The 22,329-nt window shown below is 41.8% G+C and overlaps 1 protein-coding gene across 5 annotated transcripts in view; it reads left to right on the top strand.

Annotated features, from left to right (window-relative positions):
* LIN52 (lin-52 DREAM MuvB core complex component) overlaps positions 1 to 22,329 on the top strand; it is a 53,975-nt gene that overhangs the window by 3,646 nt on the left and 28,000 nt on the right. Inside the window, exon 6 of one of the 5 annotated variants that reach the window (XM_068165601.1) lies at positions 9,432 to 9,864. The exons of 2 other annotated variants lie outside the window; for them this stretch is intronic. In XM_068165601.1, the coding sequence (XP_068021702.1) occupies positions 9,432 to 9,499 (68 nt within the window). In that variant the 3' untranslated portion in view covers positions 9,500 to 9,864. Of the gene's footprint in view, positions 1 to 244; positions 768 to 4,693; positions 4,842 to 9,431; positions 9,865 to 22,329 lie in introns of those variants that run through there. 2 more of the 5 variants (XM_068165599.1, XM_068165604.1) reach the window with 2 other exon arrangements.

The raw sequence follows: 22,329 nt of genomic DNA on the forward strand, positions 1-22,329 counted from the left end.
GCAGAGAGTGAAATACCTTTAGTCTATAGTAACCAAAGTCTGTAACTTTCAAACATTATGAAGGTTCTCCATGTTTATAACTTGTCACTGAAGTCTGTTTTCCTTTAGGTTGTAATGCATTGAATGCTTTGTTTGTTATACATTTGCCTTAGGAAAATTTTGACAGAAAACTAGCTGCAGAAGTTGAACAAAGCTGCTTAGGACTATCTTTCTTAATACTCTTTTAAGTTCTTTTCTCTTACAGATTTAGATAAATGAGAGAAGCAGAGAAAAACCCCAAAAGATCTCTTCATTAAAGTTAAGGGATTTGTAGTTTTGGTCCAGAGCTATTGGATTTTGTTGTCTTTGTGTATTGAGTTGGCTGTTACTTGAAACGGTCTTTCAAAACCTGGGTTAGCACCGCTGCTCGCCCTGTGCCCTCTAGATGGCACCATCAGGCTTCCCGTAGAAGTCTTGTTTCTCTCGTTAAACTCCAGTTTCGATCATGATTTGAAGCTTTCTTTCCAAGGTTGGGGTTTTTTTTTGGTGACATTTCCTGTTCTGAATGTGAACTGGTGGTGGTTTTATTTATTTTTGGTTTTTCTTAGTGTTTTCAAATGTTTTATCTGGATTAAGTGCAAGAAACTTGTGGGGGTGTCACACATGAAACCAGACTGGGGCAGCATGGAGCATTCACTGATACTCTGGAAAAGAACTGAAGTAGCCAATATACACAACTCTATGAAATTGGTTGCATGGTTTAGTTGGTTGGGTGGTGTTGGATGATAGGTTGGACAAGATGATCTTGAAGGTCTATTCTATTCTATTCTATTCTATTCTATTCTGCAGCTGACTTTTCCTCCAACTCTCCTCTTCTACATCCCATCTCAAATCCTTTCTGTTTTCCAAGACTTCAATTTCCACTGAAGTGATTGATAAAATGCTGTGATTCCTGCAGTACTCCATGACAAATGGATCTGTTGAGTGACTGTAATTATATGACGTGGTCTGCTTTTGAACCCATTCACAGCCCACTTCATGTTAATTTGGGTACCCTTTGAAAAGTTGGTTCATCAAGACATTTTTGTAACACTAAAGTTGAAATCCAAGCAATTGATTTGATATGTTGTTTGGTCAGTTAATAACTACTGAATTACATACCTTGTTTCTTATTTTCATATGAGCTGTCTTACTATTTTGGCTGCATAAGTAGGCTTTCTTGACAAATTTGGAACAAATGTGTTGTGGCTGTTTTCAGTTAGGAGCAGTTAAGTGCTGTTATCCATATTATTATTATTATATGTAATTCCTACTCTCCCTAGCTTTTTGGCCATGGATTCCTCAGGTCCAATACTGCTGGCCTGCTTCTCACAAACTTGTGTTCCTTACTTTCCTCCTCTTTTTTTTCCCCATAGGGTTACCTTGATTTTCTGTAACCTTGGCTGCCCCATGACTTCCATGTGCCCAGGTGGCCAAGAAGGCCAATGGCATCTTGGCCTACATCAAGAATAGTGTGACCAACAGGAGCAGGGAAGTCATTGTGCACTGGTTAGGCCACACCTTGAGTACTGTGTCCAGTTCTGGGCCCCTCAATTTAAGAAGGACATTGAAACTCTTGAACGTGTCCAGAGAAGGGCAACAAAGCTGGGGAGAGGCCTTGAGCACAAGCACTACGAGGAGAGGCTGAAGGAGCTGGGGTTGTTTAGCCTGGAGAAGAGGAGGCTCAGGGGAGACCTTATTGCTCTCTACAACTACCTGAAGGGAGGTTGTAGCCAGGAGGGGGTTGGTCTCTTCTCCCAGGCAACCAGCACCAGAACAAGAGGACAGAACAAGTTGTTAGCCATTGGAATGGGCTGCCCAGGGAGGTGGTGGAGTCACAGTCCCTGGAGGTGTTCAAGAGAGGATTGGACATGGCACTTGGTGCCATGGTCTAGTAGTCTTGAGGTCTGTGGTGACAAGTTGGACTTGATGATCTTTGAGGTCTTTCTGGATTAGGTGATCTGTCCAGCCACGTATCCGGTTCCTCTAGCTTCAGTAGTACCTAATACATTTAGGCTGAGACAAGATAAATTGCTTCTTTTTTGGTGTTGTTTTACCATTGTAGCTTAAAGACTTCTGCTTGGCAGGTATTTTGCAACTTTGTCCTAAGTTTTGGTTTGGTTTGGTTTGGTTTCTTTTTCAACCAAATGGATAAGTGAATACCTTGCTTTTTAAAAACTATGTATTTCTGACTGGTGGCTGCATGGTCTCCTGTGCTTTCATCTCCCTTTCACTAAGATGCAGGCTGTTAAACTGCCAATGGAAGATGGGCTCTCTTCCATAAATCAGAATTTTTTACTTGCACCATTTAATTTGCTGATGACTTAAACTGAAGATTTTTGTTATGCATCAGGAAGGGTCTCCAGAGTGATCTTGGGGAATCTTCTTCAGCTCGCATCCTAGTACGTAGGCTGTTGCTCACTGGTGTCTCTTCCTTGCAGAATATTCTTCCCTTCAGAGGATAGACCTCCTTGAATGAACCAATGATTTATTTCTTTTAATTTTACTCTCCTCTTAAAGGATAAGGCTGTCCTTAGGTGTCTGGTTTGTGTATTTATTTTTTCCCTTTGCTACAAAGCAGTTCTGAAGCTCTCCAGGAGCTTCCAGGCTCAGTACCTGGTATCAAGAATAATAAAATCTTAAAAAATGGAATAATTTTTCAACATCTCTTCTGAGGTTCAAGCTTGTGTTGCTTTACCTTCTTTTTGTTCTATGCAAAATTCTGCTCAGTCCTCTTACCTGTTGCTGCTTTTCTCTTTTTGCTTCAGCTCTCTCATTAGAGCTTCTATTTCTGTTCATGTCAAAGCTATTTTCTTGGTTAGAAGACACTTAAAACATTTTTAGTTCTAAAAGATTCCTGGTTTGTGGATTTTTTTTGTCCCTGATAATGTGGGTATTGTAAGGGTGGGAGGATGGACAGGGCTCAATGAACACACCTGCTTTTATTTGTTCACACAGTTAGGGTGACTTTGGAGGCATAGTATCACTGCTGAATGTGAACTGCAGCCAGTCAGTGAGACTCACTGCTGCTGTTAGCAGAAGCCTGGGGGTTAAAAAACATATAGGCATGGGTACCTCGTTATGAGCTTTTTATCCTACTCCATCACTTCAGTTTTGCTTGGAGCACAGGGTGCTGAGCACTGCAGAATGAAGAGACCCCAGCTGATGTGGGAAGCAGGAGGTGGTTCTTATTTGGGAACCCAGTCACAGATCTTGACTCGGTGATTGTGGCCCACAAAGAGCAAGTTTTGAAACAGTTTGTGTAAATAACTGCAGATTTAGGCACCTAGCTTTGTTCCTCTGCTGTATGACCTCTTGCAGCTTTCAGAGCAACTGAGTCAAAGTTGACTTTAAAAGATTTTTAGTCTTGATTTCACGAGTTAGCAGCTGTGGGAAGTGCATTTATTGCTAGTAAGCACACTTCACCTGGTGTTAAGAGAATTTTGTTATCCTTCATTGCTGTTATTTTTAAGGATCTGCCCTGTCTTCCTTTTGAATATATATAGAGAGAAAGATGTGCCTGAGAGTTACATACATAGAAAACCCTACAGTTTTCTTTTAGATTTAAAAAGTCAAATAAAACCCCTGGGTTTTCCAGGCTTTGAAACAAACCTATCTGTAAAAGTAACATGTAGAGTGGGGAAGCACAAAGAGGATGGTGTCACTGAAGGAGTGTGGTTATCCAGGAGACCTTCTGAAGGCCTTTCTCTGTGTATTTCTGATATTTTTCAGGTAACACCTGCTCTGCTGGCTCAGCAGTCCTAAACTCCATCTGTGTGTAAAATTTTCTATGTATCTTCTGTATATATTAAATAGATAATCTGATATTGCATCCTTGTTTATGGAATCTCTGATTCCAGAGAGATGATCTGGCTTCTAAGTTACCACAGTATAGCTTTGGTGATGTTGCTAGAACAAGACTTCCTATTCTTCTTAAACCCTAATGTGGTTGTGAAGGTGCTTTTGTGCAGTGTCTGCCTTAAATATTAGGAAATGTAGGATGACTGACCTCACAGATGTGAATACCATTTCTAATTTACCTCTCAGTGATTTTTTTTCCACTACTCTGCTCTCTTACATTAGGTTAAATATTTCATTTGGAGTTGAAGCTCTTTGGTGATTTTCCTGCTGTAAAATGGGGAATGTAAGAGTTACCCAGTGTCAAATCTTCACACTCTTGAAAGTGCAAGGAGGCAGCTACCAGACATGCTTACAAACTCTCCCTATTTATAGTCCCTTGTGATTTTTGTGTGCTTTGTCTTCCACTGAACTCTAGCAACTTTACTTCTGTTTTCTTTATAATGCTGATTTGTTTCCTGTATGTGCTCAAGCAAATTAAATACTAAGGGTACTGTGGAAGGACTGTGTGTGATGCTAGCTATCAAAGACCAAAGAATTAAGACCTGGATAACCTGGGAGGTGTCAGGTAAACAGCAAAAGGTTGGGTAAACAGCAAAAAGTTGGACATCTTGTATCACCATGCTCTGATGAAGGGAAAGTCAGCCAGGGTTTAGTCAGTCAGTGATAGTTTTTAATATGAAGAATGAGTAAATGACTAAGAGTTTTAGTCTGGAGAGAGACAACTGGTACACTCTGTGGGGAAAAAATAGATTTGTAGAACTGATTAATGCAGAGAATGTGTGAAGAAAGAATGACTCTTCACTGTTTCTCATAGCACAGGAGCCAGAGAGAATAAAACAGCGTGTCAGAACAGGCATGAGGAGGTACTTCCACTGTGCGTTAAAGTCAGAACTCATCGTCGCTGGAGGTTGTGGGCATGGAGTTTATCTTGCTCAATAAATGGAACAAATTATTAGACAATAAATCCATCAAAGTGTGCCTGACTACAGGGAAGTCACCCATGGCTTGGAAGTCTTGGAGATGTGGAAGGCTGGGAGGGATTAGTAGGCTGTTACTACAGCTGTGTGCTTCTCTGCTCTTACGCTCTGCTGTAGGTGTTTGCCGTTGGCATTGTCAGGGTGGTGGTTGAACCTTTTATTTGACAGTGGGGTTTTTCCTGTTAATCTCTTTGTTTTGGTAAGAGGCTAGACTATAGGGTATTTAAGCACCCACTGCTAGAAATCACTGAGGTATCTTCAAAATGGAGAGACCGTTCCACAGACAGCAAGAGATTAATGGACACATGAATGAGGAACAACTACCTTGCTCCTAAGTTAAGCTGTCCTTGGTTGTGAATTGTAGTCCTCTGCAGCCTCAGTAACCTCTGAAATTTCTGGAGAATTATAAAGGAGTCCTGATCTCTAGGCTACTTGCAAATTGCTACTCTTGGATTAGTAGTCTTTGGTTTTCATTTCTCTCAGGTAAAGGCTGTCTGTTGTGATCTCTTGCCTGCAAGTTCAGCTGTTTTGTGGGTTTGGAGGAGTAGAGCAGTTCTGGTTTTTTTCTTCATCAGGACTCAACTGTAGCATATTTTGAAACATACATAGTTAGTTCTTCCTGTGATCCTTGCAGGCTGCTTTTGACACAGATGATTTCAAAGCTAGGACAGCTCTTCTTCTCCCTACCTGGTTGAATGTTAATTCACTCATTCACTTGTTGGGGTTTGATTTGGGGTTTTGGGGAGGGGTTGGTTTGGGAGTTGGGTTTTTTTTTTTTGGGGGGGGTGGTGTCTGTTTATTTTTGCTTCTTTATTTTATTTTTTTTTTAACTTTTTTGATGCTGATCCTAGGTAGGATGTGTAAATCAAAGACTCAGTCTTTGGTGGACTGGTCTTGCCTGTTAAACTCATGAGGTTCAATAAGAGCAAGTGCAGGGTCCTGCATCTGGGTCGAGGCAATCCCAGGCACAAATCCAGGCTGGGCAGTGACTGGCTGGAAAGCAGCCCTGAGGAGAGACTTGGGGGTGCTGGTGGATGAGAAGCTCAACATGAGTTCTCAGTGTGCACTTGCAGCCCGCAAAGCCAATCAGATCCTGGGCTGCATCAGGAGAAGTGTGGCCAGCAGGTCGAGGGAGGTGATCCTCCCCCTCTACTCAGCTCTGGTGAGACCCCACCTGGAGTACTGCCTCCAGTTCTGGAGCCCCTATTACAAGAGGCATCTGGAGGTGCTGGAATGTGTCCAGAGAAGGGCCACGAGGATGATCAGAGGGCTGGAGCACCTCTCCTATGAGGACAGACTGAAGGAGTTGGGGCTGTTCAGTCTGCAGAAGAGAAGGCTCCCAGGTGACCTCATTGTGGCCTTCCAGTATCTGAAGGGGGCCTACAGGAAGGCTGGGGAGGGACTTCTCAGGATCTCACATAGTGATAGGACTAGGGGGAATGGAATGAAGCTGGAGGTGGGGAGATTCAGGCTGGATGTGAGGAGGAAGTTCTTCACCATGAGAGTGGTGAAGCCCTGGAATGGATTGTCCAGGGAGGTGGTTGGGGCGCCATTGCTGGGGGTGTTTAAGACCAGGCTGGATGTGGCTCTGGCCAGCCTGACCTAGTGTGGGGTGTCCCTGCCCATGTCAGGGGGGTTGGAACTAGATGATCCTTGTGGTGCCTTCCAACCCTGACTGATTCTATGAACTAAAAATCAGAGCATGAATTACTCAACTTTGTAGAAGTTGTTGAATTAGAATCAAATTAAGGAAGGAAGGGAGGAAGGACAATGCATGCTCTTAGTGAAACATCTCTTTGTTTTGCTGTAATGGACTGTCTGTTGTAGGAGTGTCTAGGTGTAGCATCAACATGCTTTCTTTAGACCTCACACAAAATAACTGGCCTTCATACCCAAAAAGACTTATATAAGTGATGTTATTGATCAGATAAAAATATTCCCTGACTATAGCCACTTTTTCTTTAGTTGTAAGTTAATCAACACAGAGGCTTTTGAAGCTCACAAGCCTTACTTTACATTTGTGAATGTGACCCCACTTCCTGCAGTCCAGTTGCTTAGTGTCTTTTTCTAGTTGCCTAGGTGCCTTTTCTGGTCTGCATGTACCTTTGTTTGTAAGAAAATGTTTCAAATCTTTGTTTGTAGGAAATCAACATAACAGGTGTGTGTAAGTAAAGAATGTTTTAATACTTGGTGTCTCAGTAGGGTGTCTGTCTCATGGTGCCTTCTGAAATTTCTCATTGCTTTATTTTAATAAAAGCTCCATATCCTCTCTGTATGAATAGAATAGAATTAGCCAGCTTGGAAAAGACCATCGAGATCATAGAGTCCAACCTATCATCCAGCACTATCTAATCAACTAAACCATGGCACTAAATGCCCCTAAACACCTCCAGTGTTGGTGACTCCACCACCTCCCTGGTCAACCCATTCCAATGGCCAATCACTCTTTCTGGGAAGAACTTCCTAACATCCAGCCTAAACTTCCCCTGGTGCAGCTTGAGACTGTGTCCTCTTGTTCTGGTGCTGGTTGCCTGGGAGAAGAGACCAACCCCCACACGGCTACAACTTCCCTTCAGGTAGTTATGGTGAGCAATAAGGTCTTCCCTGAGCCTCCTTTTCTCCAGGCTAATCAACCCCACCTCCCTCAGCCTCTCCTTGTAGGACTTGTGCTCCAAACCCCTCCCCAGCTTTGTTGCCCTTCTCTGGACATGTTCCAGCAACTGAACATCTTTCCTGAGCTGGGCCCAGTACTCAAGGTGTGGCCTAACCAGTGCTGAATACAGGGGCAGAATGACCTCCCTGCTCCTGCTGGCCACACTATTCCTTGAAAAGTGAACTGACTTCTTGTGGTTTCTTGCTGGCCAAAATGAAGGTTTGGATTCTATGCAGAAGAGGAGACTCCTTCCTGAAAATTAACTCTCTTGTTATTATTTCCTTGGAGAAATAGACTACCTAAAGTGTTGTGGTGGAGCTAGAGAAGAGAACTGACTTTTAGAAAAGGACAAAGGAAATGAAGTGAAAGATGATCACATGCTGTGGATCCAAATCTGGACCCACAGCAGGAGTCTCAGTGCCAGTTATTAGAAAGATAATGTTCTTAGTATCTTGACTGCTGACAAAAGAGTAAGGAAGATGCTCACTTTTGCTTTGTTACAAATGTGCACTTCCAGATGTATGTTTCTAGCACTAGAGTGTCTGTATAAATCTGAAGGAAAAGAAAATGTTTTGGTGTCACCTACATTATTATAAACCTGTTGGACTCAGAAGAGAACTCTGTGTGCCAAGTTCAGTGCTCATTAGGTCCTTAAACTTTAAATACACAGTTTGTTTAGTCTTGCAAGGAGATTGGTCCTGGATAGGAGGAGGAAGTTTGAGGTGTGTGTACCTGGATTATTCCTGCTCTGCTTGGAATTTGTTTTGTAGCAATTGTTTTTGGGTTTGGCTTGGTGTTTTGTTTTTTTCCTTGGTTAGTTTCCACACTCCTTGCCTTGCTGAATGAATCTTCATCACGTTTCAGTTTTGCCTCAAAGCATATTTCTCCCTCATTTTGTTATTTAGTACTGCGTTTGGCAAGGACTTTAGGTGGAATAGTATACTTCATGTGCTTCAGAGCTTGAAGGCAGAGTTTTATAGCTGGGCAGCAAAATTATGCTCTTTGGACACTAGATTTCTGTAATATGCAGTTAGCTTAAGGATTTACTTAGTAGAGTTAGTGGGCTTGAAAAATGTCTCACAGCGGATTGCTCATTTGTGAGTTAAGAGACGACGACAGAGTTTTCCAGGACTACCCAGTCGGTTGGAATGGTTGGGTTTGTTTTCCTGCTAGCAGAAAAACAGGCTGCTTTCAGTTTACATTCATAGTAATTATTGGTCCTTATTTGACTGATTGTTTCGGAGAGGTGAAAAGAACAGTTATGTCATCTGTTAATGTATTTATATGGCCCTGTCTCCAAGCTGCTGTGATTGCCATATCAAGCCTTGGCCTTTCTCCCCATTCTCTTTATACCCTCCTCCCACACTGTAGATCTGCTTCTCCATTTTAATGCATAGCGCTGTGGCAAGAGATACTCTGCATCTGCAGAAGGATGAGGACATCACCTTTCCTTATACTACTCACTGGGTGGCTTATTTACAGGCAGGATTCCTCCAGGGCAGCTCCTGTTGGAAGAGCAAAACATCAGAATTCCGACTGGAAATTGCCATTTGTAGGCGAGCCGTGAATTAGCTAATTTTGACATGTAGGTAGTTAGGAAATGATTACAGTCAGAGGAGTCATGACCTCAACTTTTCATCATCTCCATTGGCTTGCACCCCAGTTTGGAAGTGAAGAAGGTATGGGAAGTTTTAATTGTACCTGTGTGATTTATCCTCAGTCAGCTCTTTAATTTCTTCTGGCTGTCTGAGGTTTCCGACACGCTGTAAATTTCTCCAACTTTTTCATTATCTGCAATTTCTTTATGACTCATGAATCGGAGTGGAGAGAGAGTGTGGATTTACAGCAGAGATAAACATGTCCATAAAGTCTGTATCTGTGTCAGTAATTGTACTGCTGTCAGTGACTGTCCTGTTTTACAGGTCTCTCTTGGGAGAGGAACACACTTTGCTACCAGTGTCGGAGAAGTGTTCGCTTTGATTTGCATTAACTTGCCAGGAGATTAGGTTGTGATGGTGAGGATAGAAATTGAGTCTGGACCTTGGCTGCTATTGTTTGGGATTTTTTTTATTTATTTTTTTTTTAAATAAGTGTGTGTGTGGCTGAGTTGCCCTCTGTGTGCAGTGGGGGGTGGAAAAAAAGGGCAGGTTCATACTGTTCTTAAATACAAAATCAGGGAGATACAGTCGACTGATGAAATCAAATGTGATACCACCCATATGCATAAATTGTGCATTCTTACCATAAAACAAATGCTGTATCTAGGTAACTGTCATATATGGAAAAAATACTGCATGGGTCCTTAGGGTGGTCTCTGCCTCCTGGTGATGTAGAATAAATATTTCTCAAAGCTTCAAGAAATTTCTGCATCTTCGTCTTCTTCCCTCTCCTCTGAGGGGGAAGCGCTAGTGTGGATTTCAGTGGGGAGTACTAATACAGCATCAGTCTCCAGGCACTGCTGCTCTGCTTGCTGCAGAAGGAGGTGTGTGCTGTTGGACTTTGAGAAACGGGGAGAAATCTTTGAAACTGCCCTAAGTGTGTCAAAAGTTCAAACCCCTGCAATTTCTCTTGCTTTGAGTTTCTGTTTGATGCCAGTTGTTGATACTTCTGTACAGGGAATCTCCTTTTGTTAGATCCTATAGTTTGGGTTGGAATTGTTGGTTGGTTGTGGTTTATTAATGTTTTATCACAGTTAAGAAGGGATTGGATAGTTTCACCAATTACTTTTAAATATCCAAACAAAGTGACAGTAAACCCCTGAATTTCCATTATGTCAGGTATGGATTGAGACCCTCAAGTGCAGCTGACTGCAGACACCTTTTACAGATGCAAGGTTATCGTAATGTAAACCCTGTGACTGCATGGATAGCTTTTAAATGTGCATAGCTGCAGGAGTGTTGGACATGCTAAGATGACATCTGCTGTTACATGGTGGTTAATTCTGGAGCCTAATGTTAGCAATACAAAGGGGAGTTTTTGGATCATTAGTGTCTGTTTAGCTCTAGTGAGCGAGTTACCAAAATCATGGAGAAGGACCTTGTGCTGAGTGGCCCGGTAGCTGGCAGATAACTGCTCTTAAAACTGCTGCTGGTCTTAATAAGTGATGCTCAATGCCATAGCAACATTCTAAATATAAGCTGAGTTACTGTGAGATGCCTTTTTTTACCTGATCTTTACTGCAATGTGTGGCTTTTTTTTTTTAGTTTTCTTGTATTTCCTTTCTTCCTCCTCCTTTCCTTATCTACATCCCTAGAGCTAGTTTGTGAATCTGATTTTATTAAAACAAAGGTTACTTTTGAAAGGTACTTAACCAGGATATATTACTCCCTTTATTAAAACAAAACCCAAACAGCAACAATGAAAAAATAATACCAAAAGTAAAAAAAAAACCCCACAACAAACAAACAAAACTACCAAAAAACCCAAACCACAGAACATTTGTGTTCTACCCTGGTATTCTTTTCTAAAAATGACTGGATTATCCTTGAAGTGTCTTCCAACCAGATGTATCCTGTGATTCTCCTTTGTTAGACAGTAGGAAGAAATGCTGCAATAGGATAGAATAGAATAAACCAGGTTGGAAGAGACCTTCAAGATCATCGTGTCCAACCTATCATCCAACACCATCTAATCAATTAAACCATGCAACCAAACACCCCATCAAGTCTCTTCCTAAACACCTCCAGCGATGGCGACTCCACCACCTCCCTGGGCAGCCCATTCCAATGGGCAATCGCGCTTTCTGTGAAGAACTTCTTCCTAACATCCAGCCTAAACCTCCCCTGGTGCAGCTTGAGACTGTGTCCTCTTGTTCTAGTGCTGCTTGCCTGGGAGAAGAGACCAACACCCACCTGGCTACAACCTCCCTTCAGGTAGTTGTAGACAGCAGTGAGGTCTCCCCTGAGGCTTCTCTTCTCCAGGCTAAGCAACCCCATCTCCCTCAGCCTCTCATCACAGGGCTTGTGTTCCAGACCCCTCCCCAACTTTGTTGCCCTCCTCTGGACACGTTCCAGCAAGTCAACATCTTTCCTAAGTAGTTCGATCCTTTCTGGAAGAGTTGTTGAGTTTACATTGAGTGAGTAAATCTTGATCTAGAAATCTTCATCTAGATACCTTCCTATGGTTAAGAGGAGGGACTATTTCAGTGTTAGTTAGGAAGAAGAGGAAGAGATCTGATTAATCTGGAGGCTTGACTGCCCAAACTGCTTTGAAGACTGAAATCATTCATCTGATCCATCACCATTAGCTTTTGCAGGATGTTTAGTATGCCACTCAAAGCAATAATTAGTGCTTTGGGAGGACATCTAGAATGTTTACCTTGGTCAGTCAAGTATGGAACACTTGCAACCACTAGGGTGGTTGTGTAGTCTCTGTTCTTAAAGATGTTCTGGACCTGATGGAGTAAAGCTTTGAGCAACATTGTCTGACCTTGTAGTCAGCCCTGCTTTGAGAAGGAGACATCCTGAGCCCTTGTGATCCAGTGATTTGATGATTCTGTCATCCAAGATCCTTTCTAGAAGTTAATTAAAAACCTGCCTTGCGAAATCTTAGCTGAGCACAGCACCAAACAGTTGGTTCAGCTTAAGAGGTTTGAGCAGGATATCTTGGGTGCAACTCCATGGTCTGCCTCCATGTGAGCAGCTAGATTAGGAGCAAGAAACCTAATAAATCCTGTATTTCAGGGATGCTTTACATGCTTTTGGGTGGTGATGAATGGATTTCCAGATATTTTAACCCAAAGAGCTGCATAGGCAGCTTGGACTGGAGAGCCTGGTTTTCTGTATAGGGAGCTACAGTCACACACAGTATCACCAAGGTTGGAAGAGACCTCAAAGATCACCAAGTCCAACCTGTCCATTCATTATCTTCAGTATCCCTTTTTTTCAAGCAGAGGAAGGGAATGGTCCTCAATATACAGAGAGGTTCTTGTGTGTTTTGGCCAAAATGAACCACTGTCATCTGTCTAGACAAGCAGGGGGTCAGTGAGGCCTGACTGAAGAGCTTTTAGCCACAAAAGTAAAGGAATGGGCTGTCACATTAAAGCGTTTCTACCTGCCACATGCTTGGTACAGGAAGAAACATGACTACAAACAAAATGTTCTTGCGTTATACTGTCAGAAGCCTATTTTTTGCTACTCTCATTCTGACAGGATAACTTGTAGACTACTGTCAGTGGAGGAATTGAGGATAGGGGAAAAGTTTGATCAAGCATAAGGTTATGTGCATTTTTCCATTACAGTTTAAAAAACACAAAAATGCCAAACAAATCTCAGGAGATGCTCAGGCAGAGACTCTGAAACCTTTGCAGCTGGCCTGTGGGTAATATTTAAAATTAGTTTGTTGCCTGTACCTTTATCAAATTAAAACTTCTGCTGTGTTAACAGAACATTTGCTCTGTACTTAAAAGTATTGGAAAGGTCATCCCTGTATCACCTCTGTCTGGACAGTTTTCTTGTAAATTTTGGCTTCTGGCAGGAGTAAAGAGATTTTTCTTCCACCATTTGGGTAGCTGGACCTCCCTATTTCTCCAGCTGCAAGGTGGAGTTCATGTTAACTTTCTATTGCAAGCCTTTATCATTAAGGATTGCATCCTGTATGCTAGTTTTGTCCCCTACTCGCTGCTGCTATACGCCACAGGAAGGCATCATTACAACGTTGTGGATGATTAGGGGACTTGAGCTCCTCCCCTATGAGGAGAGATTGGGAAACCTGGGGCTGTTCAGTCTTGAGAAGTGAAGACTGAGAGGAGTCTGATCAATGTCTATAAATATCTGAGGGGTGGCTGTCAAGTGGAGGGGGCCAAGCTCTTTTTGGTGGTGCACAATAAGGAACAACAGGTTCAAGCTTGAACATAGAAGATTTCACCTCAACATGAGGAGAAACTTCTTTACAGTGAGGGTGACAGAGCACTGGAACAGGCTGCCCAGAGCGGCTGTGGAGTCTCCTTCTCTGGATACCTTCAAAACCCACCTGGATGCATTCCTGTGCAGACTACCCTAGGTGATCCTGCTTTGTCAGGGGGATTGGACTCAATGATCTCTTGAGGTCCCTTCTAACCTCTAATATACTGTGATACTGTGTTCAATATAAGCAAATTCTGTTCTGTTCTATTCTAAAAGGAAAATTAAGTGCTCTGCAGCCTGGGATTCAAGCAAGATGACTAAGAAAACTGAGCCCTTTCTCAGCTGTTTACAGACATTACACATAAAAATGTTTCTGTTTGCAAGCAGCATAAAGGTTATAGGATTAGGATATATCCATACTAATAGCAGGGTTTATTTACCTATTTGGTGGCACATTAGCCCTGCTAGGTCAGAAGCAGTGGAGTTGCTCAGTACATAAAGATCAGTCTCACTCTTCGTTCTGCCAGCATTTGTGCTTTGAGAAAGGAAATACAGTGTATCTGGCAAATAGACTGAGCATGTATTAATGTGCTATTGCTATATTCCTTTCCTCTATTTTGGATCAGGTGATAATGCATCTCCTAGCATTTTGTTGCTTTATTGAATGATTTCAGTTGAGCATGAAGTCTTCTATAAGATCAGTAATGGACTTGCCACATTACCTCTCACATCTCCAGTAAATGCAGCTCTGAACATCCCCTCTATAATGCTAGACCAAGTCTGATAGTATCTGTCTCTCATTGTCTCATTAACTTGTGAACATTAGAACAAGATAAAAATGCCCTAAAGCCTCTTATCTGATGATTGTTGTAACCTTCTGAGTGCCAATAGTTTAAGTTTGCAATCAAATGCTTCCCCTGAGTATAGGGAGTACTGATTAAACCTGAAGTGTCCCCAGAGGCATTTACAGCTGTCATGGGGTTGGTGGCTGCCCCTCGCCAAAAGGAAAAGGGGGGGTCTGGAGGTCCTGGTGGGGCAGCCACTGTGCAGACCTCCACGTGGCTGCCCCAGCTGTTCTGCTTTGCCTAATGAATTGTTTTACAAGGAGAGGCTGGATATTGTCATCACAAGCTGCCTTCCCCAGGGACTGAAGCCAGCCTGATAATGACTAATGTTAGTGATAGTAATTGAAGTGTGATGGCTCTCCAGGGGCTTGCACACCGTAGAGCTGTCAGGCACTTGTGGCTGGTACAGTCCCATGAATACCTCAGAAATGCTTTTTAATTGCTTGACTTTCATAACTAGTTTCCATATATCTCCTGCAGAAATACACATTTTATGGGGGGAGGGGAAAAAAAGCTGAGGACTCTGCTGAGGACTGAGTTTACACAGGTCGTTTACTGCCCTGATGTGTTTCTAATGAGGATGGCTGTGTGTTCGTGCTCCCCTGTGGTCTTGGTGTGATCTGCTCAGTGTCTGCACAGACATGTAGAACTGATTTCACAGGAAGATACCTTCTAAGCCCTGTCTTCTGTGATACCAGTCCTTGACGTGTGGAGATTATACTTGGTAGTAAAAGGAAGCAATAACTTTATTTCAGAATATAAAAGGATCACTGGTATTAATAGCATGGAAGGAATGATGGAACAAAAACCTTGTAAAAACATAGCATAGCCATGTATCCCAACAGGAGTAGAGTTTATGGCCATGAGCTTTTGGGGGGGTTAGGACAGGTAGCTGACCAATCTATATAAAATAGAGTGGGGATTTGTTTGTTTGGGTTTGTTTTGGTGGTTTGTTTTTAGTTTGGTTTGGTTTTCCCTGATGATTTTCTCCTTGTTGAATATAGCAATGGGTTTGAGATAAAAATAGCTGGATTGAAGAACTGTACTCCTGACTTTCAGGATAGCCTTTTTGTGTATAAGGGATGGTTTTGTTGTTATGTTTGGCTTAGTGGCTCTTTGGCTGGTTGTTTTGGTTTGATTTTGCTCTATGGCAATTGGCAGATGAAACTCATTGGATTAAATTAATGGTTTCTGCCAGTAATAGCACAGATCAGTGTTTTATCAGCTCAGGAAACAACTTTCAACAGGGTCATGAGAATTGCCATACTCAGACCAGTGCTATCATAGTATCATGACAGTGGACTCTCATTGTGAAGAGCTGTTCCCGCCTTTTCTGACAGCAGTTGGTGTAGTCCCTGGAATATGAAGCTTCTGTAGCTTTAACTATTAAAGATATACCAATTTCTATGTTTTTATGTAATACTACTTCAAGACCTTGTTAAATCTAACAAGATGATGTCATATGACTTTTAAGTAATGAGCTAATATTTTGAGTGCATAAAGACTTGCGTTCCCCCCTCCCAGCTATATCCATTAGTCTAACAATGTAAGATTTCATCTCCTTGCAAATTTTGCTTTATTTCTTCTTACAGATTTCATTTGACTGATTTCATTGCTGATTTTCTGCATATTTTTATCCATTCTCTACAGTTTGTTTTTATTAAACAAAACTTGCATGCCTATTAAAGGGATGCTCATGAATGAAATAATTGGATCTGGTGTGATATTGTTGTACTGGACTGAGAGACCTTGGGGCTTAGTTTGCTACTTATAAGGCTGGTCCTTTCTGAGAGTATAGAGTGAAAATTACAGGTCTGCTCTGTCTCAGTGCTGGCTTGGACAGAGGAAGAATGAATTAATATTGCTGCTACTTGAGGAAGCTGTGAGGAGAGGACAGATTTATTCACAAAGCTGTGTGACCAAGAGAAGGAGACTGGAAAAGAGGTGGGAAAGGGGAGAGCTTGCCAGGTGGAAAACATGTCTTTTGTCCAAATTGTTGAGGGTGGTTGGAAGTGAATAATACTGAGAGATAAAAGGATAGACTGGCTGAAATTAGGGTTTTTAATACTAGATCAATCATGAGACTATGGAACAGATGGACAAGGTCAGATGATAGGACAAAAATTTGCATGAAGGGGAAGGGAATGATCCCAATTTTTTGGTACCAAGTCTCATTTTTGATTCATCTCTGGTTTTAGATGACTCAATTCAGTCAACTGTAAAGTCAATAACAATTATCATAATAAATTGAGGACAAGTTAAAATAGATTATACTAATTCATTTCCCCCACTTTATGGTCTTAAGTGTTGAAAGCAGAATTTTTTTGCTGCTGTTCTGTAAGTGTAGGGCTATCTGGTTTCAGGCCTAAGGGCAGTCTTCTGAGAAGACTAGAATTTAAAGACTTCTCTCTGGCTCTTTCAGAGCATCCTAAAAAGCCGCTCTAGGAAACTGAGCTCACAAATGAGACCCAGCCTGAGCTGTGGGAAAGAAGCATGGCTTTAGAAAGTAATTAAAAACCAATTGGTTTTGTATTAGTTAGGAAGTGTCTTTGAATTATTTTCTTGCCTGAAGTGTCTTGAATAAAACCTGGCTTTTTTTTTGGGGGGGGGAAGGGGGGAGAAAGCCCAAAACCCAACTAACCAAAACCTGTCTTACTAAACCAAATTCATATTGATGGAGAATTTACTACATACTGAGGGGTGACCTCATTCATGTTTATAAATATGTGAAGGGCAAGTGTCAGGACGATGGAGCCAGGCTCTGCTCAGTGATGTCCAATGATGGGATGAGAGGCAGCAGGTGCAAGCTGGAGCATAGGAGGTTCCACATTAACATTAGGAAAAATTTTTCACTGTGAGAGTGATAAAGCACTGGAACTGAAAGCCCAGAGAGGTTGTGGTGTCTCCTTCTCTGGAGACATCCAAAACCTACCTGGATGCATTCCTGTGTGACCTATTCTGGATGGCTCTGCTCTGGCAGTGGAGGTTGGACTAGATTATCTCTCAAGGTCCCCCAAATATCCTGTGATAGTGTGTGATTCAATTGCTTATTTCACTATTAAAAACTTGAGTCTTCATCCTAATACAACTTTGTCTGGGTGCTGAGACATTTTGAATTGTCTCCATCTGTACAGGAGGTTTTCCTGTGGCTTTTTGAATTCTAGCTGGAGGTCAAAAGAGAGTGCTTAATGCCATTGCTAGCAGAGTAAACGTAGTACCTCTTGTCATGATATTCATTTCAAGTTTGTTCTTTACCTCCCCTCTCCAGTGAAGTGCTGGCTCTTAGAAATTTATCTTGGTAATAAAACATTACTTTATACTTGCCCATGAAAGCATGTTTGAAGGTTGGTTGTGGATTCTTTAAAGTGTCCAGGAGATTGTTGTCCTCTGAGCACGCTGCAAACTCACACTGTGATTATGCCTGATGAATTAACACACAGAAAGTTAAAATCCTAGCTTTCAGTGGCTAACTTAGGCTTTTTGAATGTGGAAGCAAACCTGTAGCTGGTGTACTGTAATTCAGCTGTCAGCCCCAAAATGTTATGTATTGATGGGTTTTGGTTCTGAGAAAATGGGTGGGTTTATTCCTTCAGAAATTTTATTCTTGCAGAAACTTTTGGTCACAATGAGGAGGTAGTAAAGTTGTGTTTACTGCTTTTCACAGTTGTAAGTCATGACAGTAAAGCTAAAGGATATAGTTCAGTTATTTTCCCGTGATTTATCTTACAACTTCTTACTGTAAATGAGGAGATATTAGTAGGAAGCTCTCTGCTGTGTAAGTAGAGATTTTCAGCTCATCATTTAATTTTGAGGAGATATTTTGCTGATTGGTCACTACAGCACAAGTCTGGAAGCAGTTGAGGGGCATCTAATAACCAATTAAGCAGATTTCACTGCTGTGTTGTTTTGAGCACTGTTTCAGTGGAAGCTAGTGGAGCCTTCTATATATTTTTCTCTGTAGAAACTCTTTTACAATGCTAGGGTATTCTCATCTGGAGAGCTTGCTGTGCTGAGGCATTTAGTCACATACTGTTTAAACTGAAAGAAGTGCCAGTTCTCTTGCTGTCAGAATAAACTGTCATGTAAAATCTGGCATTCCACATATCTGGAGATGTTTTGCAAACATCTGTGTTATAAAGAAGTACCTCTTTAAATCTGTGCACAGTGTCTGTGAAACCTATTGTTACATATTAGGGCTTTGTCTGTTCAGCAGCAGTTCAACCAATATTAGCTCCCGTTTTAAAACGTGACTTTTTGTTTTCTCCCTCTGGAGTCTAATCTCTCTTCTACTGAAGTAGGTGAAATCAGGTTTGGGGAATTGGTGAGGAGCCCAGGTGTTGCAATAAGTAGTGTTGATGCCCCTCTCCTGGTGGCTTGCTGAACTGTTTTCCCGTGGTAGCTCTAGAGGGCTCTCTGCTGTTGGAAATACATTTCCAACGAGCTGTGCGATGTTCTCAACCTGTTGGTCATTAAAGAACTCGTAACACTTCTTTTTATTTGCAAATGCTAACCTCCTTGTCATTAACAGAATACACTTAGAATCTAATTTTCTCTGTTCTCAATTAGAGAGTCTCATTTTTATTCAGGACTGTGTTCTGCTCTCTGTGTAAATAGTTGTTACAGCATTTAAGTAGTGTAGGAAGTCATCTTTCTGGGCGCAGTTTGTGAAGCTCCTTGTGTAAGTCACCAGGAGTGTGATGGTATCAGCACTGACTATATGTGCAAGACAGGCAGGAAATTATTGTCCCTGGCTTTATTGTAACCATGCAGTTTGTTACTGTAGTAACCTTAGAAGTATAGGGACATTGTTATGGGAGTGTTAGGATGAGTGGATGACTAGATGAGGCAGGATGAAAGTAGGAACAGTAGTTTTCAACAGACTAGCAGACATCAGTTGTATCAAGTGGCACTGAGAAAGAAAGGAATGCCTATGTAATACTTTGGATTTTAATTTCCAAATCCTTCTCTTGAGTGTTATGCAGGGACACGAATCCCAGTTCTGTCTTGCTGGATGTGCAGTATCATGCTGCGTTTGACTGGGTATTCTGTGCCAGACTTGGTTACATTAAAATGGACTTGAAGATGGTTAGTTTGAAAATTAATGAAGCAGGTAAAGGTTGTAATGCTGTGTTCTCTATTGCAATGCCAACTTCCAGTCTCTTCTGGTTTTGTAGGTTTGATTTTTTTTTTTCCATATTTGTGTGTTTGTGCTGGCAGTGCATTGTGTAAGGGAAGCTGATGGCCTGGGAAGCTAGCTGGTGACATTTGGGTATAAGAATGCAAGACAATTGAGTAGGTTTTCCCTTTTGCTGGGTGTATGCACTAACATAACCAACAGCATGCAGTCATTGCAGTATGAAGGCTGGTTTCTTAAACACAGCTAAGGAAGACACATTAGCTGACATGAAGGACACCAGTTCACATCTCCTGGAGCAATTGTCTTTGGTTTCAGAATGTCAGCACTGCATTGCTTTCAGTTGGTTGTGCTTCAGAAGCTATGAAGACTAGAAATAACTGCATGGGGATTACAGTTTATATGCTCCAACACATTTGGACAGAATGGGCTGGACATCCATTAGGGATTGTGCTACACTTTTTTGTATTATGGGATTGAAAATAATGTTGAATTTGATCCTGAGTGAGCTCCCCAGTAAGAACATGTGAGCATTTCTTGCTTTACCTGCAAGAACTCACCTCTGTGGTGAGTCCTGTCTTGTGCACTTTGCAAAGCCCTCACTTGAAATCACCAATTTGAATTTACTGCTGAAGGGGGGAAAGAGAAGTATGGCTAGATTCAAGAAGAGAACAGGTTGTTTTATTTCCAGTGGTAGTATTTGCAGTTCCCCAAGCAATAAGGACTGGAGAAACTGACTTTAGAGAGCCACATTTCGATTAGATGTTTGGGCCTGCTGGGCAATCCTGTAATGTCTGCCAGTTGTGCCAGTGTGGGAATCCTCCTTATACAGTGGAGGAAAAGTATTGATGAATCTTTCCTGTAAATTCTGGGGGATTTTTCCTCTTTTTCCTGTGAGCTGCTTTTCATAGTAGGAAAAATATCCTGACCCACCTTTGTCTTCATAAAACAGGCAGCCAGCACCAGAACAAGAGGACACAGTCTCAGGCTGCACCAGGGGAGGTTTAGGCTGGATGTTAGGAAGAAGTTCTATACAGAGAGAGTGATTGCCTATTGGAATGGGCTGCCTGGGGAGGTGGTGGAGTCACCATCATTGGAGGTGTTCAGGAGACTTGATGGGGTGCTTGGTGCCATGGTGTAGTTGTTTAGGTGGGTTGGATTGGTTGATAGGCTGGACACGATGATCTTGAAGGTCTTGTCTGGTCCTGTTCTGTTCTATTCTATTCTAATTTCTTACTTTTTCTGGCAGCAAAAAGGTGCTTCTTTCAGGATTCCTTTCCCCATACCATGCTTTACTTCAGACACCTTTAACACATGAGTTCAGGCGATAGATGAATTCAAACACTCATTCCTCCTAGTATTTTGGATGTATTTACTGCATGTACTACATCTTTTCATGTCTGACCACTGTAATTTAAGAAGAAATCATATCTTGTTTTCTTTTATGTAAGGGTATGGGTTGTAGTAGTTTAGTTGAAGTGGAAATTGTGTGTCGGGTTCAATACACTAGTGAAGTCTTTCTGTAATGGGATCTCAAGCAAATTAAAGCCATGTATGCAACTGTTGAGCTTTGTGCTTGTAAATTTAGAGGGTAAACATAGGTGTAGCCAGTTCTCAACTACATAGGATACTGGATTGTTATTTCAAATGGATTTTCAAGAAACTGTGCTTGAACTGAAATAATTTCTGTAAGATGTAATATTTTGGAGTGGCCTCTGCTTCCTCCCATTTATTTACTCTTTGATTTGTTATTTTTGAATGCTTTCCTAGTCAGTTAATAATCAGGTCAGAGTACTGAAGGCACTGCTGCAAGGTGGAGTTCGTGTTAACTTTCTATTGCAAGCCTTTGTCATTAAGGATTGCATCCTGTATGCTAGTTTTGTCCCCTACTCACTGCTGTTATACGCCACAGGAAGGCATCATTACAACGTTGTGGATGATTAGGGGACTTGAGCTCCTCCCCTATGAGGAGAGATTGGGAAACCTGGGGCTGTTCAGTCTTGAGAAGTGAAGACTGAGAGGAGTCTGATCAATGTCTATAAATATCTGAGAGGTGGCTGTCAAGTGGAGGGGGCCAAGCTATTTTTGGTGGTGCACAATAATAAGGAACAACAGGTTCAGGCTTGAACATAGAAGATTTCACCTCAACATGAGGAGAAACTTCTTTACAGTGAGGGTGACAGAGCACTGGAACAGTCTGCCCAGAGAGGCTGTGGAGTCTCCTTCTCTGGATACATTGAAAACCCACCTGGATGCATTCCTGTGCAGACTACCCTAGGTGATCCTGCTTTGGCAGGGGGGTTGGACTCAATCTCTTGAGGTCCCTTCCAACCTGTAATATACTGTGATAACAGTTTCTCAGAGTCAGGGCTGCAGAAACACTCTCAACATGTTTAAACATCCTTCTGTTTATATTCCATATAACACTGTACATTTGTTTAAACCCTGTCAGTTTTTGAGAACTAAATAATTTGGGGGTGGGGGGAAGAAGAATTAAAAATACCTTTTTGGCTATTGCTTCTGCCCAAGGGACATTCTCTTTGTCTGAGAATTTAAAAGTACAATCCCTACATTTACTTCCAGTTGAGCTGTTCAGAAAAGACACAGAGGGGGATACAGTGAAAGCGACTTGGCATAAATTTGTGTTCAGAAGAATAAGGAAATAAACATTTTCTGTTGTCTTCCATTCCTGGTTCTTTTATGGTTAGTAACTATAGTGGGTAAAATTCAAGTGAATGTGAGTTTCAGAGATCATTATACAGCTGAAAGGGATAAAAAGGAAGTGTGTTTTTTCACCAGTGATGGCCTTGAACCGTCAGAGGCCTGTATATAAGCTTTATGTGACCTGAAGCTGTATCCAAATTGCTTTAAGATGTATTAAGTGCATGCATGATAAGTCTTTTTGCTTCAAGGTCTGCTTTTTACTGAGTACTATGTTTCACTGTTTAAAATCAGAGCAAAACAACATTGTTGTTGCTGGTTTTGTTAGCCCTTGTCA

This window comes from Melanerpes formicivorus, unplaced genomic scaffold (genome assembly GCF_026170545.1).
Source record: "Melanerpes formicivorus ecotype bairdi unplaced genomic scaffold, bMelFor1.0.p_v2 SCAF_90, whole genome shotgun sequence".
NCBI lineage: Eukaryota > Metazoa > Chordata > Aves > Piciformes > Picidae > Melanerpes > Melanerpes formicivorus.